At 34.3% G+C, this 17,657-nt stretch overlaps 2 protein-coding genes across 2 annotated transcripts in view; both read right to left on the reverse strand.

The window, feature by feature from the left end:
* The window catches only part of GDA (guanine deaminase), a 227,440-nt gene that overhangs the window by 172,950 nt on the left and 36,833 nt on the right, over positions 1 to 17,657 (reverse strand). The gene's annotated exons all lie outside the window — the stretch shown is intronic.
* Positions 5,200 to 17,657, reverse strand: part of CUNH9orf85 (chromosome unknown C9orf85 homolog) — a 49,242-nt gene continuing 36,784 nt past the window's right edge. The window contains exons 3-4 of the mRNA XM_019650671.1: positions 7,001 to 7,114; positions 5,200 to 6,509 (exon numbers count right to left, since the gene is read on the reverse strand). Coding sequence (XP_019506216.1) covers positions 6,335 to 6,509; positions 7,001 to 7,114 — 289 coding nt within the window. The 3' untranslated portion in view covers positions 5,200 to 6,334. The remainder of the gene's footprint in view (positions 6,510 to 7,000; positions 7,115 to 17,657) is intronic.

A 17,657-nucleotide genomic window follows, 5' to 3' on the forward strand; every position in this document is an offset into this window, starting at 1 on the left:
TCCTCCACAACTAGACTGAAGAACAAAACGACAGCAACTTGTCTGTTCCCCTGCCCCCAATTTCCCAATAAAAATCTTAAAAAAAAAAAAGTAAATATGCAAGACATATTATTCAATCTTCTGACAATGCTGAATGCATGTGTGAATTCATAGGTGTCTTGCGAACTGGTGAATCAGCGTAGGATCCCGGAGTTGACACTCCCTCAAAATCTTTTTGCCTCCTAATGCAACATTGAACAACAACAAAATTACAACTTTAAGTTCAATTCCATGGTGTTTTTCGTCATCTCTGCAGGCAGTTTATAGCTGGGAAAAACATGACCGGCTTTTGGACTATAGGCATGTCCCATGTGTGGGCAAAATGCACTCAATAAGAGAATCATAGAAAAGGAAGAAGTCATATGACTGGAAAACTACACAAAGGCTGACGGGTCAGATGCTTGTCCAAATATGTGAGAGCTGTTTTGTGGATTCCTGTTTTGTCTTTAATCTATCCCCTCGGGCCCATTTCACTTATAACTGGTTGGGTCACCACAGTTCTACAGTGCAAACCTTATAGTAAGTGACCGTCACCTTGCAGAGACAACATGCCTCATGTGGTTTCCTTCCTCTGGGATTTCCATTTTCTGTAGGATATCCTCTCAACTTTAGCATCATTATTTCCAGAACTACCAACTGAGGACTTCCTACATATAAATCACTTGATGGAATCAGAAATGTACTATTTCCGTTGCCAAGAAATGGATTCCAAAAACACTCCCAAATTATTTATAAGAAACACTTGTTTCAGTAAGTCTTGTTTTTGTCACTGTCCTGCGCTGGCAGCCAAGCACGCTGCACCTGCCTTGTTTGGCTGGCAGCCACAAGTGTTGCAAAGGCGAGAAACAGGAGAAACTCGCTTTAATTGTTCAGTTGCATCTCCAAATAGTACGTGCAGAGTGCTTTTGGGTAAAGTGTAATAAGGACACTATTCTCCGGGTTTCCAGCCGTTTTGTATACTCTTAGTGTATTGTTTTCCCAGAATAACAATTGGACCTATTGCTTTAAACTTGGAGTACTTCACCAGAAAACATATGTGTGTACTATTGGAAAGTGTAAATAGTTTTAATGTCTGTTTATCTTATGTTTCCTGACTTTGCGGACATGCTGTAATATCCTCTGCTAAGGGATGTCAGTTTTGTCCTGTGGGAGACCATCTTTCCTAACCTCAGTGGGTCCTGGCAATTCCCCCAGGGCCAATTCATTTCCTGTATCAGTCATTTAGATTGCTGTTCCCCACGTGACCATGGCTTTTCTTCATAATGGTAAAAGAAGAAAACTCTTCTACAGATTAAATATATTCCACAAATTCATGACTAGATTAAATAAGTAATAATAACAAGTGGAACAGATAAGGTCATACTCAATCACACAAAACATTTTGATAAATATGCAAATTTATAACTTAAAAGTTCAGTGTAATAGAATATGCTTTTCTAATTCACGTTCTAATTTTAATTCATTATGTAATTTTAAAATATAAAATTTTCAATCATTTGGTTTACTAAGGTTTCTCAGAAACTTTGTGTGTGATACTAATTACAGTTAGCAATACAGTATTGCAGATGTTATGATTCATATGAGGAAATAAGTCATGTGGGGGAAGAATAAAAAAGTGATTTGAATTCAGTTGCATCAGCAGTAGCTAAAACCCTAAGCACTCTCCAATGATGCCTGGAACCCAAAGGTTCTTCAGAAAAAAAGCTCTCAATTATCTAAAATAATGGAAATGAAAGCACAACAGAGGGACTGACCGTCAGCAGAGTCCTGGAATACCAGTATGGAAAATAATGGAGTTATCCAGTCAGCAACTCACATATTATTCTTACATACACTAACCCTAATGTGCAGAATAGTATCTGGGATCGGATGACTGCAAAGGCTCAACACCTGGCCCCAACACTTTTTGGCTGTATGCCAAATTACTTATCCCGTTTCTCACCTATAAATGTGAATGGTGAGTTATCACTGCCCAAGGCCACAACAAACACTAAATGAGTTTATCATGTAAAGGGCTTAGTTTAGCCCAGTGCCAGGATACGGTGAACACTCAATACATGTGCCCCTTGATTCTCCTACTTCTCTGGTCCCTCTCTGGTCTCTCCTCAGCCTCCTAAGCTGCATGCACATAGGCACAGCTCCAGGGGTCCTAGCAGAGAACAGCTGCTGAGAGGCTGAGAGCTAGGCAGAGCCTTCAGAGTAGTAGAGTCTGGGCTTACACAGAATGGAGACACCTTGGTGGACACCCTTGGCATTAAGACAAGACCCCAGAAAATACATGCCTAGGAATAAAGGCAATCCTCAAGGAGTAAGACACAGGAATCAAGAATTCTGAAAATAAGTGTTAAACTGAACTAGACCACCTCTAACAAAGCTTAAAGTCATGTTTTAACAGGATCAAGGTGATCCACGGTAATTTATTTTAGAGGCAGTCTCTATCATACACAATTTCTAGCACATAATAAAAATTATTAGATATACAAAGCAGGGGAAAGTGACCAATAATCAAGAGATAAAATAATCAAGAAAAGCAAACAAAAGCGAACAAGGACTTCAAAATAACTATGATTAATACATCAAGAAATAAAGATGTACAAGATAGAGAACGTGCAATATTTTAACAGAATTAAAATCTATAAAAAAGAATCAAGTGGACATTTTAGAATTGTAAAATTCAGTATTGGAAATTAAGAATTTATTAGATGGGTTTAAAAGCAGGCTGAACACGTTAATTCTATCTAGAAGACAGAATTAATAAATGCAAAGAAAGCACAATAGAAACATATAAACTGAAGCACAGAAGGAAAAAATGAATGGAAAAAAGAAAGCAGAGCATGAGAAAGACATGGGGCACAGCCAAAAAGTAACAGTAAGTGTAACTGGAGAGCTTGAAGGAAAGGTAGAAAAATAAGAAAAAGTAGCATCTGAGGAAATAATGGCCAAGTCTGTTTAAAGACACTGACCAAAAGATTGGAGGAACTCAGAAAACCTTAAGTAGCAATAAATAAGAATATCACACCTTAGAAATCAGTCAAATGCATGAAAACCAAAGATAAAAAAAATCTTAAAAGCAGGTTTCACGTGACCTTTCTTTCCATAACTCCCTGATCTCTTAGGACTCTCCAGCTTAATCACTCCCTTCCCTGCTGCTCCTTGAACACACCTGGCACAGTCTTGCTTTAGAGGCCTTGCAGTGGCTGTTTCTCTGCCTGAAACATTTTCCCCATGTCTTTCTAGATACCTTGTTTAAAAATCATAGCCCACTTCTCACCTCCTTGGGCACCCTCAGCTCTACCACCATCCATGTCCTTAGCCCTCCAATCACCCTACCATGCCTTACTTTTCCCCATAGCACTTTTCACCTTCTGATATATAATTTACTTATTATGTTTTAGCTTATTGTCTGTCTCCACCCTCAGAAAGCATAGGTACCTTAGTTTTGTTGGTTGTCGTACCCCAAGTATCTTGAACAGTGCTTTGCACACATAGGTGCGCAACGATTATTTGTTGAATGAATGAATGTTACTTGTCATTATTACCATTATTACTCCAAGCCTATTTAGTCACCAAATAACTTGCGTCATGTCCTTCATATAATACAGTTTCCTCTATTTACATTTAGAAATGCTTTTGACATGTAATACCGTGGTGCTATAGGGCAGTAGTTAAAAAACACACACTCTGGAACCAGATAGCACGGATCTCTAAGTAACAGGAATATATATCTCTTCTTTTGCAGAATGTAGGCAAACAACCAAATTGATTGTCTTCATTACTAATGAATATATATATATATATACACATATATGTGTGTGTGTGTGTATACATATATATATGTATAATCACATAGTAGTAATATCAATTGCATAGTGCTTTTATAGGTTCTAAGCATTTTACCTATCAATGCTTCTATCAAACTCATGGAAACCAAGGCACAGAAAGATGAACAAATCTGCATCAAGTCACCCAGCTAGTAAGTGACCAAACCAGGATTCAGATCCATGCTGAGTTCCAATAAAAAAAAAAAAATACAAATATACTTTCAGATTAGAAAGAATAATTCCTAAAGAAACAAAAGTGAACTAAATATAACAACTAAATTGAAGTCTGTTTAAAAGAAAACAAAACAAAACCTTTCTTAGCACTAATGAATGAAATGCAGATGTTAGTATATGTCACTAGGTGATGTTATTTGTTAAATTTCTCTCCTGGTAAAGTAACCTAAGGAATTATAATTCTCTCAGATGGGAAAGAGCTTATGTTCGGTCTAATAATAATTTAGTTATCTCTTTAACCACAAGTTACATTAGTTCAGAAAATAATTTTATATGCAAAAAGGTAAGTCACACAAATTGGGAAAAAAACTGTCTGTAAGACTATAAGCTTAGAACACGGTCTTTCTCCTCACTTATTTTTATCTTAATCATTATGTCTCCATTTTCTTTAATGTCTTGATGAGATTTTTCTATTTTTGTCAACAGAGTTATTTTTAAAATTTATTCCTAGGTAACGTATTTATACCACTGTACTGTTGTCAATGACTTTACTTTTTTATGTTGAAATATTTTAAAGTGAAATGACACTATATCCTTAAATATTTCAGTATGCATTCCTTCTTTCTTTAGAATTTTTTTTATTGGGGAACAGTGTGTTTTTCCAGGACCCATCAGCTCCAAGTCAAGTAGTTGTCTTCAATCTAGTTGTGGAGGGCGCAGCTTCTTGGCCCATGTGGGAATCGAACCAGCAACCTTGGTTTTATGAGCCTGCGCTTTAACCACCTTAGCTAACCAGCCGTCCCCATGCATTTCTTAAATAACATTATTACGTTTCACTAAAACAATTCCTTAATTTCTGTTATCTAAAAATCAAATAGGCAATAAACATTCAAAGGGCCTCAAGCTTACAAGTAATTAGAGAAATAAAAATTATTAAGGCAAAGGCATACATTGCACACTTATCAAATTGACAGAAATTTAAAAGCCTGCTACCAAGTGTTGGAAAGGATTCAGAGCACTGGAACTCGAACACATTGCTGTGAGGAAAGGAGATGACAGTCCTTCTGGAGAGACAATCTGGTATATTAGTTATACCAGACACATATATCTGATGCCCTCTACCACTGCTCTACACATGGATGCAAGAAGGTGTACCAAGAAATAAGTCACGTGTACCAAAAAACATATACAACAGTGCTCATAGGAGTATTGTTTTTAATAGAAAAAAATTAAGATAACGCAAATGTCCCTCAATATTAGAGAGTATAAATAAATTGTGGTACGCAAATACAATGGAATAAAACACAGTCATATAAAATGGACAAATCAGAGCTCTTGCAACAACAGGGATCAATCTCACAAATTTCATAATAATGAAATAAAGAGATACAATTTAACATGGATAGTATAAATTTGTTCATAAAAAGTTTAAAACCAATGCCTGCCACTTATTTTCAAATAGTTCAGCAAATAAAATATACATCCGTGTCCATCTATAGATACAAAGAAAACATGACAAAATGTTAACAAATATGACTCTAGATGAGGAGTACAAAAGCTCATTGTACTATTTTGCTATTTTTCTTTACGTCTGAGATTTTTCAAAATAAAAAGAAAAAAAACAAACAAAGCTAATTTATACTATTTAGGAGTAGTTTCAGTTTCTTCATCTGGGTGATAGATATATGACTTATCTTTATAATTATTTATTAAACTATACATATATATTTATGCATTTTTCCATATATATATTTCACAAAAGAAAGATGGTAAAAAATATGATGAGGTATATAAAAATACTTTCAAAGAAAAATTGTTATGTACCTGTTAAACATTATTATTTTAAAAATAAACTTTTTGCTTTATAACAACCAAACACAAGGAAGGGGCTTTTATTAATTAGGCCATTTACTTGAGATCAATTTATCAAAAGGTACATAATGAGAACCAACTTTTGAGGTTACTAATATAATAATGTTGTCTGATTTTTCCATGAGATAGTTCTTACACAACTATCAATTCTGAATCTTGTTTACTTTGATATTAGGTAGTATATTATTCTAAATAATTCCCATGAGCTGCAATGCTCATTTGGGCAGGTATGTTAGCATATGCTACTTAAAAAATTATTATAAGAAAACTCTAGATGAAAGTTTTATAATTATTCAAATATACACAATTTATATTGCCCATTTATAAATGTTGCCATTTTCTATAGGTTTTTCCGATTTCCTCATTAGGATTTCACAGTATTTTTCTGTGAAAGTGTTGACTGTAACAGTCAAAAGTTGTTCAGAATTTCATGTTTTTAAACTCTGTTCATCTATTTGATTGTCATCTTCTTCTGAGTCATCTAAATCAATATCAAAATCTAAATCTTCATCACTTTTTTCTTCATTTTTTCTGCAGCTTCTTCTACACTTGGAACGTGGATTATTTTCAGTATTTTCTGTCTTTTCTGGTTCTTTATTAAACCTAACGATGGAAGAAAAAACTTCTCTTTATTTCTCAGGCTTTCATTATTTAACTGTGTAGATTGAAATGAATTTTACACTAGCTTTTCCGATTAACAGAAGCCTAGTGAAATAAGTATGGAGAAAAAGATACTTAAAGACTAACTTAAGATCCAACCTATTATAATACTGCTGCCAATAAAGTAGGCTGAAACAAATTAACCCATACTACCCATTAAAGAAAAGTAGTTATATCATAAGTAAGTCTTTTGTAATGATTATGAATGTGAACCTCATGGATAAACATTTTAATTTCCTAAAAATATAGTTTCATTTTTATTTTGATAGAAAAATTTAACAAATAATTAAGACTTCTTTCCTGTTAGCTAGAGAAAGTCTGCATTGGTGTGATATACTGCAACTTAAGACTCAGAGCTACTGAATGTTTCCTTTAAAAAGAATTCACGTATCAGTTACTAAAAGAGTAAAACCCAAACAAAAAGAAATACTCACGGTGTAACAATGTCTTCTTTCTTTCCACATTTTGCACAAACTTCAAGTTCACAGGCACATGGTTTACACATTATGTGGTAAGAATCCTTCACTGTCTTTTGTAAACATTTAACACTAAAAGTGGAAAATAAAATCAAATATTAATTTTTACTATTTACCTAAGATTTATTTGATGAAATGAGGGGGTGTAGCTAAATCTATAGGTGAAAAGCCTAAAAATCAAAATACCTAGATTTAAACCTCAGTAGATATTTATTGGGTCGTTTGGAAAGTCATGATGTATTTTTTTTTATGTTTTTCAATGTAAAAATGCGTCATGACTTTCCCGACGACCCAATATTTGTGTCACTTTAGATTAACTATAAAGCATCTCTAGATAATAGTTTACAGATGCAAAATAACAGTTCTAGAGATTTATGTACTTTCTTAAAGCTTTAAAAACCCGTTATCGGTGAATACTGATACTTTACTTCTTTCTTTCCAGTTTAGAAGCCTTTTGTTTCTTTTTCTTGCCTAATTGCTCTGGACAGGGCTTCCAATACTAAGTTGAATAAAAGTGGTGAGAGCGGGCATCCTTGTCTTGTTCCTGATCTTGTTCCTGAAAAGTTTCAGCTTTTCACTGTTGAATACGATGTGAACTGTGGGCTTGTCATGTATGGTGAGCTATACTTCCCCTCTATACCCACTTTGTGGAGAGTTTCTATCGTAAATGGATATTGAATTTTGTTCAATGCTTTTTGTGCATCAAGATGATGATCATATGATTTTTATCTTTCATTCTGTTAATATAATATATATCGATTGATATACAAATGATAAACTATCCTTGCATCCCTGGAATAAATCCCACTTGATTATGGTATATGATCTTTTTAATATAGTGTTGAATTTGGTTTGCTAATATTTTGCTGAGGATTTTTACATGTGTGTTAATCAGAAATATTGACCTCTAATTTTCTATTCTTGGTAGTGTCCTTGTCTGGTTTAGGTATCGGGGTAATGCTGGCCTCATAAAATGAGTTTGGAAGTGTTCCCTCCTATTCTATTTTCTGGAAGAATTGATAAGGATTGGTATTAATTCTTCTTTGAATGTTTGGTAGAATTCACCAAAGTGAAGGTGTCAATCCTGCATTTTTGTTTGTTGGGAGACTTTTGATTACTAATTCAATCTCCTTATAATAATTTGATCTGTTCAGATTTTCTATTTCTTAATGATTCAGCCTTGACAGGTTGTATGTTTCTAGGAATTCATCCATTTCTTCCAGGTTGTTGAATTTGTTGGTGCACAATTGTTCACAGTAGTCTGTTACGGTTCTGTGTATTTCTATGGTATCTATTACAACATCTCTTTCATTTCTGATTTTATTTATTTGAGACCTCTCTTTTTTTTTCTTGGTGAGTCTAGCTAAAGGTTTGTCAATTTTGTTAATGTTTTTAAATAACCAGCTTTTATTGATCTTTTCTATTGTCTTTTTAGTTTCCAGTTCATCTATTTCTGCTCTGATCTACGCTAATTTCTTCCTTCTACTAACTTTCTGTTTTGTTTGTTCTTTTTCTAGTTCCTTGAAGTATAAAGTTAGGTTGTTTAAGATTTTTCTTATTTCTTGATGTAAGCATTTATTGCTGTGAACTTGCCTCTTAGAATGGCTTTTGTTGCACCCCATATATTTTGTTATGTTGTATTTCCATTTTCATTTGTCTCAGGATATTTTTTTTACTTCTCTCTTGATTTCTTCTTTGACCCATTGGTAGTTCAGGAGCATATTGTTTATTATCCACAAATTAGTGAATTCTACAGTTTTCTTTCTGTAATTGATTTCTACTTTCATACCATTGTGGTTAGAAAAGATGCTTGATATGATTTCAATCTTCTTAAATTTTTAAGACTTGTTTTGTGGCCTAACATGTGATCTATGCGAGAGACTGTTCCATGTGCACTTGAGAAGAATGTGCATTCTGTTGCTTTAGGATAAAATGTTATGTATATATCTGTATAATATTGTTAACATGTCCATATGCAATATACAGTTGATGCAACTCCTATCAAAATCTCAATGGTATTTTTCACAGAAATAAGACAATCCTAAAACGTGTATGGAACCACAAAAGATCACAAACAGTCAAAGCAATCTTGAGAAAGGAGAACCAAGTTGGAGGCATCATGTTCCCTGATTTCGACTATATTACCAGGCTATAGTAATCAAAACAGCATGATATTGGAATAAAAAGACACATAGATCAATGGAACAGAATAGAGAGCCCAGAAATAAACCCACACATATATGGTCAATTAACTTATAATAAAAGAGCAAAGAATACACACTAGGGAAAGCACAGTCTCTTCAATAAATGGTGTTGGGAAAACTGGGCCGCCACATGCAAAGGAATGAAACCGAACACAACAGCACACCATACACAAAAATTAACTCAAAATGGATTAAAGACTTGAATATAAGACCTGAAACCATAAAACTCCTAAAAGAAAACATAAGCCGTAAGCTCTTAACATAAGTCTTGGCGATGAGTTTTTGTATTTGACATCAAAAGCAAAGGCAGCAAAATAAAAAACAAACAAGTTTTTACATCAAACTGAAAAGCTTCTGCACAGCAAAGGAAACAATCAACAAAATAAAAAGGCACCCTACTAAGTGGGAGAAGATATTTGCAAATCATATATCTGTCAGGGGTTAATATCCAAAATGTATAAGGGACTCACAGAACTCAATAGCAAAAACAAACAATCTTATTAAAAAAATGGGCAGAGGATCTGAATAGACATTTTTTTCCCCCAAAAAAAGACATACAGATGGCCAACAGGTACATGAAAAGATGCTCAATATCACTAATCATCAGGGAAATGCAAATCAAAACACGAGATAGCCCTTCAAAAAGCTATTATAAAAGATTAGAAATAACAAGTGTTGCAGGGATATAAAGAAAAGGGGACTCTTGTGCACTGTTGGTGGAAATGTCCGTTGGTACAGTTGCTATGAAAAAGAGTACAGAAGTATCTCAAAAAATTAAAAACAGAACTACGATATGACTGAGCAATTCTACTTCTGCATATCTATCCAAAGAAAATGAAAACACTAACTCAAAAAGATATACAAACCCCCATGTTCACTGCAGCATCATTTATAAAAACCATGAAATTGAAGCAACCTAAGTGTCCACTGATAGGTTAATGGATAAAGAAAATGTGGTATGTATGTACAATATTATTCAGCCATAAAAATGAAGGAAATCTTGGCATTAGTAACAACATGTATTGATCTTGAGGGCATTATGCTAAGTGAAATAAGTCACATAAAGACAAATACCATATAATCTCATTTACATGTGAAATCTAAAACTAAAAAAGCAAAACTAAAACCAAAAAAACTAGTTCATGGATACAGAGAGCAGACTGGTGGTTGCCAGAGGCAAGGGGTAGAATGTGAGAGAAGGGGATCAAAAGACACAAACTTCCAGTTATAAAATAAACAAGCTATAAGGATGCAAAGTACAGATGGTGACTACAGTTAATATTCCTGTGCATATTTAAAAGTTGCTAAGAGAGTAAATCCTAAAAGTTCTCATCACAAGAAAAAGAAATTTTGTAACTGTGTATAGTAATAGCTGTTAACTGGACTTATTGTGGTGATCATTTCATAATGTTTACAAATATCAAATCATTACATTGTACATCTGAAACTAACATAACGTGATATGTCAGTTATACCTCAACTTGGATTTCCAGTCAAGATGGCGAAGTAGGTAAACGCTGTGCTTACTTCCTCTTACAACCACATCAAAATTACAATTAAACTACAGAACAACCATCATTGAGAACTGCCTGAAGTCTAGCTGAACCAAACCCTTACAACTAAAGGTTTACACAGAAGTAGGCCTACAAGGGAGCTCTCCCATAAGGCTATCAGCTGGTTTCTCAACAGAAACTTTGAAGAAGGAATTGGCATGAAATAGTCAAAGTGATGAAAAACAAGGACCTACAACCAAGATTACTCTACCCAGCAAAGCTATGATTTAGAATCAAAGGACAGGTATAGAGCTTGTCACACAAGAAAAAGCTAAAGGGGTTCATCACCACCAAACCAGTATTACAAGGAATGTTAGAGGGACTTCTTTAAGATGGAAGAAAAAAAGAGAGATAAACAACATGAATAATAAAATAGCAATAACTACATATCTATCAACAAGTACTTTAAATGTAAATGAATTAAATCAATCAAAAGATAGGATGGCTGAATGGATAAGAAAACAAGACCTTACATATGCTGCCTACAAGAAACTCACTTCAGATAGAAAGACATACTCGTACACAAACTGAAAGTAAAGGAATGGAAAAAGATATTTCATGAAAACGAAAGCGGAAAAAAAAAATAAAAGGGGGGGTTGCCATACTTATACCAGGCAAAATAGACTTTAAAACAAAGGCTATAATAAGAGACAAAGAAGGACCCAGTAATCCCACTTCTGGGTATTTTTCTGAAGAAACTCAAACACTACTTCGAACGGACATGTGCATCCATATGTCCATTCCAGCATTGTTTACAATGGCCAAGATGTGGAGGCAGCCTGGGTGTCTGTCGATGGATGAATGGATAATGAGGAGGTGGTACATATATACAATGGAATATTGCTCAGACATGGATGGGAATGAGTTCTTGCCATCTGCAATGGCACAGATGAACCTGGAGGGTATTGTGCTGAGTGGAGTGTAAGACAGAGAAAGACAGATGCAATGTGATTTCACTTATATGTGGAATCTAAGAACAAAAAACAAACAAAACAGAAAGACTCATAGATACAGAGAACACTGTTGATGGTTGCCAGTTGGGAGGGTGGATGAAAAAGGGGAAGGGATCAAGAAGTACAAAGTGGTTGTTAAAAAGTAGTCATGGGGATGTAGGGTATATACAGGAATATAGTCAATAATAATATAATAACTATGTATGATGTCAGATGGGTACTAGGTTTATCAGGGTGACAAATGGGAGGGAGCTGGGAGGCAAGGTGGAAAAGGTGAAGGGATTAAGTACAAATTGGTAGTTACAAAATAGTCATGGGGGGCCAGCCGAGCGGCGCGATGGTTAAGAACTGGCTTGGGACGCCAGAGGGCCCCGGTTCGGATCCCACATATGCGTGCCAGTGACACTGCCCTCCACAGCTAAGATGCTGAACAACAGCTCAACCTCGAGCTGGGCTGCCGTGAGTCGCTGGCAACGGCGTAGGCTGCAGCCCCTGTGGCAGTGGGTTGCCATGGGTTACCGTGTAGCCAGCAGCCAGCGTGAGCGGCCAGCAGCCGCAGTGAGCGGCCATCCAGAAGCCAGCAACTGATCTGCCTCACCCGAAAGAGCGCAATGATGGTGCCAACTTGGGCCAGTGAAGCAACGTCCTCCACAACTAGACTGAAGAACAGAAAACGACAGCAACTTGTCTGTTCCCCTTCCCCCAACTCCCCAGTACTGTTCCCATCCCTCCAATTCCCCAATAAAAATCTTTAAAAAAAAAAATAGTCATGGGGATGTAAAGTAAAGCATAGGAAATATAGTGAATAATATGGTAATAACTATGTATAGTGCCTGGTAGATAGCAGACTTGTAAGGGGATCACTTCTTAAATTATACAAATGTCTAACCAGTATGCTATATATCTAAAATGAAAATAAAATAATATTGGATGTCAACTCTAATTGAAAAATTTCAAAACGGGGGAAAAAGTTGAAGGGGAATAAGAGGTTCAAATTTCCAGGTATAAAACAAGTAAGTTATGGGGATGTAATGTACAGCATAGGGAATATAGCCAATAATATTGTGATAGTGTGGTACAGTGTTAGAAGGTTGCTGGACTTATGGTGAGCACTTCTTTAGGTATATAAATGTTGAATAACTATGATGTACACCTAAAACAGATATAACATTGTATGTTAGCTATATTTTAATTAAAACCTTTTCAAAAGGAAAAAAATTACACCTCAATTTATAAAAAATTAAAAACGTTTGTGCATCAAAGGTCATTATCAAGAAAGTGAAAAGAAAACCTTACTAAATGGGAGTAAACATTTGCAAATCATACCTGATAAGGGAAGTATATCTAGAATATATGAAGGATTCCAAACTTAGTAATAAAAAGACATCTAACTCAACTAAAGATAAGCAAAAGATCTGAATAGACATTTTCCCAAAGAATATACCGGGGGTGCCAAAAAAATATACACAAGTGGATGCTTTGGTCAACGTTGCTCAAGCAGTAGTTCGCCATAATCAGAAGTGTCTGGACGCTAATGGTAACCACTTTGAGCACCTCTTGTAATTGCAGAAGTCATATGTGACTTGTATTCATCTTTTGTATTGGTATATATTGTATATTGGTATATATTGAGTATTACAATTTTAATAGTTTTCCTTTCTTAAAATGTGTATACTTTTTTTTGGCTCCTTCTGTATATAAATGGCCAATAAGAACATAAAAAATGCTCAATATCACTAGCCATCAGGAAAATGAAAATCAAAACCACAATGAGATACCCCCTCACACCCACTAGGATGACTACTATCAAAAAGAAAGACAATAAAAAGTGTTGGTAAGGATGTAGAGAAATTGGAATCCAAGTATTGCTGGTGGAAAATAAAAAGGTATGGTCACGTTTGAAAACAGTTTGTCAGTTCCTCAAAAGGTTAAATATAGAGTTATATAACCCAGGAACTGCATTTTTAAATATATATCCAAAAGAATTGAAAACATATTTGCGCACAAAAACTTGTACATGAAAATTTTATAGCAGCATTATTTGTAATAGCCAAAAAAGGGGGAAACAATCCAAATGTCCACCAATTGACAAATGGAAAAATAAGATGCATTGCTATACAATGGAATATTATTTAATAAAAAAGAATTAAGTACTGATAAATGTAACAACATGCTTGTAAAAATAAAGCTAAGTGGAAAAAAACAGTCTAAAACAAATACTATATATGATTCTGTTTATAAGAAATGTCCCAAATCAGCAAATGTATAAAGACAGAAGGCAATTGGGGGGGGATGTTTGGGGGGAAATAAAGATTGACTGCTAATGAGTATAGGATTTCTTTCTGAGATAACAAAAATGTTCAAAAAATGATAGTTGTGATGGTTGCACAACTCTGATGCTAAAAGTCACTGAATCATACACTTCAAATGGATGAAGCATAGTATATTAATTAAATCTTAATAAAGCTGTTTTTAAAAAGTAAAATGGAAAAGTTAGACATAAGAAAAACATGAAGTGAAAGACACAAGATGTAAGAAATCATTTTAAACATAAATATATAGATAGTTAAAAGTAGGATGGAAAAAAAAAACATGCAAATACGAATCAAAAGAAAGTTAGAATGGCTACATTATTATCAAAATGGACTTCCGAGCAAAGAAAATTGCTAGGTATTAAAAAGGATATTAACATGACAACAAACAGATCAATCTTCCCAAAACACACAATAATCCTGAATGTTTATGCACCTAACACCAGGGTATTAAAATAAATGAAGCAAAACTATTGAACTAAAAAGAGAAATAGACAAATCCACAATTACAACGAGAGATATCAACACTTCTCTCTCTATAACTGATGGGACAAATAGACAAAAAAAAAATCAGTAAAGATATAGAACACCTGGTTGATAGGAGACTATCAACCAAACTGACATTTATAGAACACTCCACCCAACAAAAGCAATATAGTCTTTTTAAATACACATGACACATTTTCCAAGATGGACCATATCTGAGCCATAAAACCAACCCCAACAAATTAAAAAGATAAAATTAAATTAAAAACCCCTGAAACTCATATGAAGTATGTTCTCTTACCACAGTGAAATTAATTAGAAATCAATAGAAAAAAAAAATCTAGAAAATGCCCAAGTATCTATAAATTAAATAAAATTACTTCTAAATAACTACAAATCAAAGAGGAAGTCACAACGGAAATTGGAAAATATTTTTATTAAATGACAATGAAAGCACAGCATCAAAATTTGTAGAATGGAGCTAAAGTCTTGGGGAAATTATATAATTAAATGTTTATATTAAACAAGAACTACCTGAACTTCTACCTTAAGAAAGCAGAAAAAGAATAAACTCAGAGCAAAGGAAGAAATATTGATATGAATAGCAATAAATGAAATTGAAAACAGAAAAATAGAGAAAAGCAATAAAACAAAAAACAAGCTCTTTGAAAAGATGAATATAACATAAACACATAAACCACAGTAATCAGGATAAAAAAGAGAGGACACAAATTACCAATATCAAGAATGAAAGAGGGGAGAGCACTACAGATGCAATAGATATTAAAAGAATAAAAAGTAAATTTTACTAAAAACTCTATGCTCATAAATCCAACAACTTCATTGAAATGGATAAATTCTGGAAAAACAGACTATCAAAACTTGCTTAAGAAAAAATAGTCAATCTAAAAATTCCTCTATGCATTAAAGAGAATTTTCATCACAGGTAAAAACTCTCCAACAAAACTCCAGGCCCAAATGCCTTTGCGATGAATTCTATCAAACATTTAAGAAATAATACTAATTTTACACAAATCCTTCCAGAAAACAACAGGAAGAAACAGTTCCTAACTCATTTGATAAGGCCCTAATATGAAGACAAAGACAAAATTACAGACCAGTACTTCTAATGAACACACATGTAAAAATCTGTGACAAAATGTTAGCAAATCAAATCTAGCAATATATAAAAAGGATACACATCATGACCAAGTAAGATCTTTTACCAAGAGCAAAGCTGATTCAATATTAATATCAATACATGCAATTCACCAAATCAATATTCTAAGGAAGAAAAACCATATGATGATCTCAACAGATGCAGAAAAGCATTTACCAAATTTAACATCCACTTATAATAAAAACACTTACCAAACTATGAGGTCTGACAATTAAGTTCACGAACTTGTTGTAGCACTGTTGCTAACCTTATTTTGCTATCAGAGGGATTATTCATTAGGAATTTGTACCAACTAGACAAACAATTAACCAAGTTTACTATTTGGAAGTGCTGAAAAGGATGCATGAAAAAGTTAGACGACCTGAACTTTTCACCAACAATTCATGGCTCTTTCATCACAACAATGCACCAGCTCCCATGGCACTGTCTATGAGGGAGTTTTTAGCCATTAAACAAACAACTGTATTTGAACACGCTCCCTACTCACCTGATCTGTCCCCCATTGACTTCTTTCTTTACCCGAAGATAAAGGAAATAAGGAGAGGAAGACATTTTGATGACATCAAGGATAATAGGACGACAGCTGGCCATTCCAGAAAAAGAGTTCCAAAATTGTTTTGAAAGGTGGACCAGGTGCTGGCGTTGGTGCATCGCTTCCCAACGGGAGTACTTCAAAGATAACCATAGAGATATTCAGCAATGGGGTGTGTAGCACTTTTTCTAGGATGAGTTTGCAAGCTTAACTATCAGACCTCGTAATTCAAGCTCAGACATTCTTGCAATGGCACACAAAAACATGCAACAACAATACTGAACGCCACTCAGCATGATACCACCACACATCGACATGAACACAGCTGTGAGACACTGATATACCAAGGTTACGAAACCTTACTGAGCTGTTTGTACAGTGTTGCCAACGTAAGTGCACAGTGGCAAGTTTGCGAACTTAATTATCAGACCTCATAGGTCAATGAGATAGAGTCCAGAAATAAACCCATACATATATCATCAATTGATTTCCAGCACATCGTAAACTGAATTCAATGAAAAAAGCATAGTTTTTAAAGGAATTATTCTGGAACAATTGGAGAGCCACAAAATTTTAAAAAATGAATCATAAACTCAAATATAAAACCCAAAACTATACAACTTCTAGAAGAAAACAAAGGAGAAAATATTTGTGACCCTAGGCTAGGCAAAGATTTCTTAGATACAACAACAAAACCATGATCAATAAATCTTGATAAATTAAACAGATCTTCAAAAATAAAAAAATTTCTCCAATTCAGGAGACAGTATTAAAAGAATAAAAAGGTCAAAGGTTGGCAGAAAATATTTGCAAAACAATATCTGATAAAAGATTGATACCCACAATATGTAAAAAACTTTAAAAACTCAGTAATAAGTAAATAAAATAACTCAATAAAAACAAGAGCTAAAGATACGAACAGAATTTCTCCCAAGAAGAAATAAGGACGCAAAATGAGCACATGGAAAGATGCTTTTAACATCACTGATAATCAGAGAAATGCAAATTTACATCACAATGAGCTATAGCTCCTCACTTATGACTAAAATATCTGCAACTCTCATACACTGCTGGTGAAAATGCAAATGGTACAACTGCTTTGGGAAATAGTTTGACAGTTTCTTATAAACAAACTGTGCTTAACGTAAAACCCAGCAATCTGTGCTAGGTATCTATCTATTCAAGAGAAATGAAAACATATGTTCCCACAAAACTCTGTATACAAAAATGTTTTGTGGCAGTGTAATTCCTAATCACTAACAACTAGCAAAACTGAAATGTCCATCAACTGGTGAATGAATGAACAATTACCGGTACATACTTACAATAGAATACTTCCTACTCAATAAAATGGACCTAACTAGCGATCCACACAACAGGGAAAAATCTCAGATC

Source organism: Hipposideros armiger, unplaced genomic scaffold (assembly GCF_001890085.2).
Source record: "Hipposideros armiger isolate ML-2016 unplaced genomic scaffold, ASM189008v1 scaffold_144, whole genome shotgun sequence".
Classification (NCBI taxonomy): domain Eukaryota; kingdom Metazoa; phylum Chordata; class Mammalia; order Chiroptera; family Hipposideridae; genus Hipposideros; species Hipposideros armiger.